At 34.9% G+C, this 1,901-nt stretch overlaps 1 protein-coding gene across 1 annotated transcript; it reads right to left on the bottom strand.

Annotated features, from left to right (window-relative positions):
• LOC108660681 lies at positions 1,004-1,525 on the bottom strand. The gene has a single exon (XM_018114940.1). The coding sequence runs from the start codon at positions 1,523-1,525 to the stop codon at positions 1,004-1,006; it is 522 nt and encodes a 173-aa protein (XP_017970429.1).

The raw sequence follows: 1,901 nt of genomic DNA, 5'->3' as shown, positions 1-1,901 counted from the left end.
CTTCATCTTTAGTATGCAATAAATAAACATAGCAATATCTAGAGAAATCATCTATAAATGTTACGAAATATATTCTTTACACCGATAAAAGGAGCACTATGCATGTTACAAACATCAGAATGTATTAATGCAAGTAATTTGGTGTTTCTTTCTACCTTAAGAAATGAGCTTCTTGTGATTTTGGTGACCATGCATGTCTTGCACATATCATAATTTTCATCAATGTTGGGTATTAATTCTAACTTAGCCATATCATGCATTCGTCTATAATGAACATGACCTAATCTATTATGCCATAGATTTGATTTACCATCATGAACATTAAACAAGGCATCAATATAAATAACACTAGTAATACTCTGATTGACATTAAGCTTGAACATGTTTTCACAATAATATCCACTTCCCACATAATGTCCACCTTTTGTAAAGATGAACTTATATGCTTCAAATACCAATTTGAAGCCATACTTATTCAACAAGCCACTTGACACAAGGTTCTTTGTAACTTCTGGAACATAATAGACATTTTTTAGTACAAGTTTCTTTCCAGAAGTAAACATAATTTCCACGGTGCCTTTTCCTTTCACTTGTGTAGTGGAGGAATTTCCCATGTATAACATATTTCCATCATTAACTGCTTCCAAAGTCTTGAAGAAGCTCTTGTTATTGCATACATGATTAGTTGCACTAGTGTCAATCCACCATGCTCCATCTCTTGGAGAAGATTGACCTCAGAAACCACAACCACAAATTTGTTGCTGTACATACCTTGTGTTTTGTTTTTCAAAATTTTACATTCTACCTTAAAGTGTCCATGTATGTTACAATGGAAACATGGCCCCTTTTTTTACCTTTTGAACTTATGACTTTTGCCATTCATACCCACTGAATGTTTTCTTTTGACCGGCTTGTTTGATGGTTTGTGTTCCATCATATGGACCTTTGAAGTCTTAAGATTCTTTTCATTATAATCTTTTTCTTTTTCATCTTGCTTGACTTCTTATTGTTTGTGATAATCTTCTTTTATTCGAAGATGATTACCAAGGTCCTCGAGAGACATATCCTCTTTTTTATGTTTTAGAGTTTTCTTAGTGTCTCTCCATGAAGGGGGAAGCTTATCAATTACTAAAGATACCACAATAACTTCATCCATTTTAAGACCATATTGCTTAAAGGTATTTAGAATGCGTTCAAGTTCATGCAATTGTTCCATAACAGAACGATTATCAACCATTTTGTAATTATTGAAATGACAAACCAAAAATTTTTTATTGCTTGCATCTTCAACCATGTATCTTACTTCCAATTTGTCCCAAAGTTGTTTTTCACTAGCTTCACTCTGGTACGCATCAAACAAAGCATCCGATATTCCATTAAGAATGTGTCCCATGCATATGTAGTCATCATTATCCCATTTTTGCCTCAAACGAGTTCTATCCACAGATTCTTCATCACCTTTTTCATTTGGTGGTGGTGTATCTAGAACATAAGTGACTTTAAGAGTTATGAGGAGGAAGCGCATCTCTTTCTACCATCGAATAAAGTCTCTTCCATCAAAGTGATCTAACTTGACAATGTTGGTAGCCATCTTTTTAAGTGAAGCCATCGAATTTCAACACCACAAAAAATAAGTCTTAAAATTGTTAGTGCAAGTGGAGTTTAGTTGGAATTTAAGGAATTGGCAAAATTGACTTCAAGGCAAGCCTTTCAGTAGACGTTATCTTTAAGACTTATTTCGCCTTCACCACTCGGTATGCAAAGGGGAATAATGCCAATAGCCTTAGGGATACAATGAAGCCAACATCTAACTTCGTACTGCACTTTACGAGAATAAACAGCTAGTGTCACGACCCCAATCTCGGGTCATGATCGGTGTAAGGGCTCAATGGGCTCAGCCC

This window comes from Theobroma cacao, chromosome 2, assembly GCF_000208745.1.
Source record: "Theobroma cacao cultivar B97-61/B2 chromosome 2, Criollo_cocoa_genome_V2, whole genome shotgun sequence".
Taxonomy (NCBI): domain Eukaryota; kingdom Viridiplantae; phylum Streptophyta; class Magnoliopsida; order Malvales; family Malvaceae; genus Theobroma; species Theobroma cacao.
This window is presented reverse-complemented; position numbering and strand designations above follow the sequence as displayed.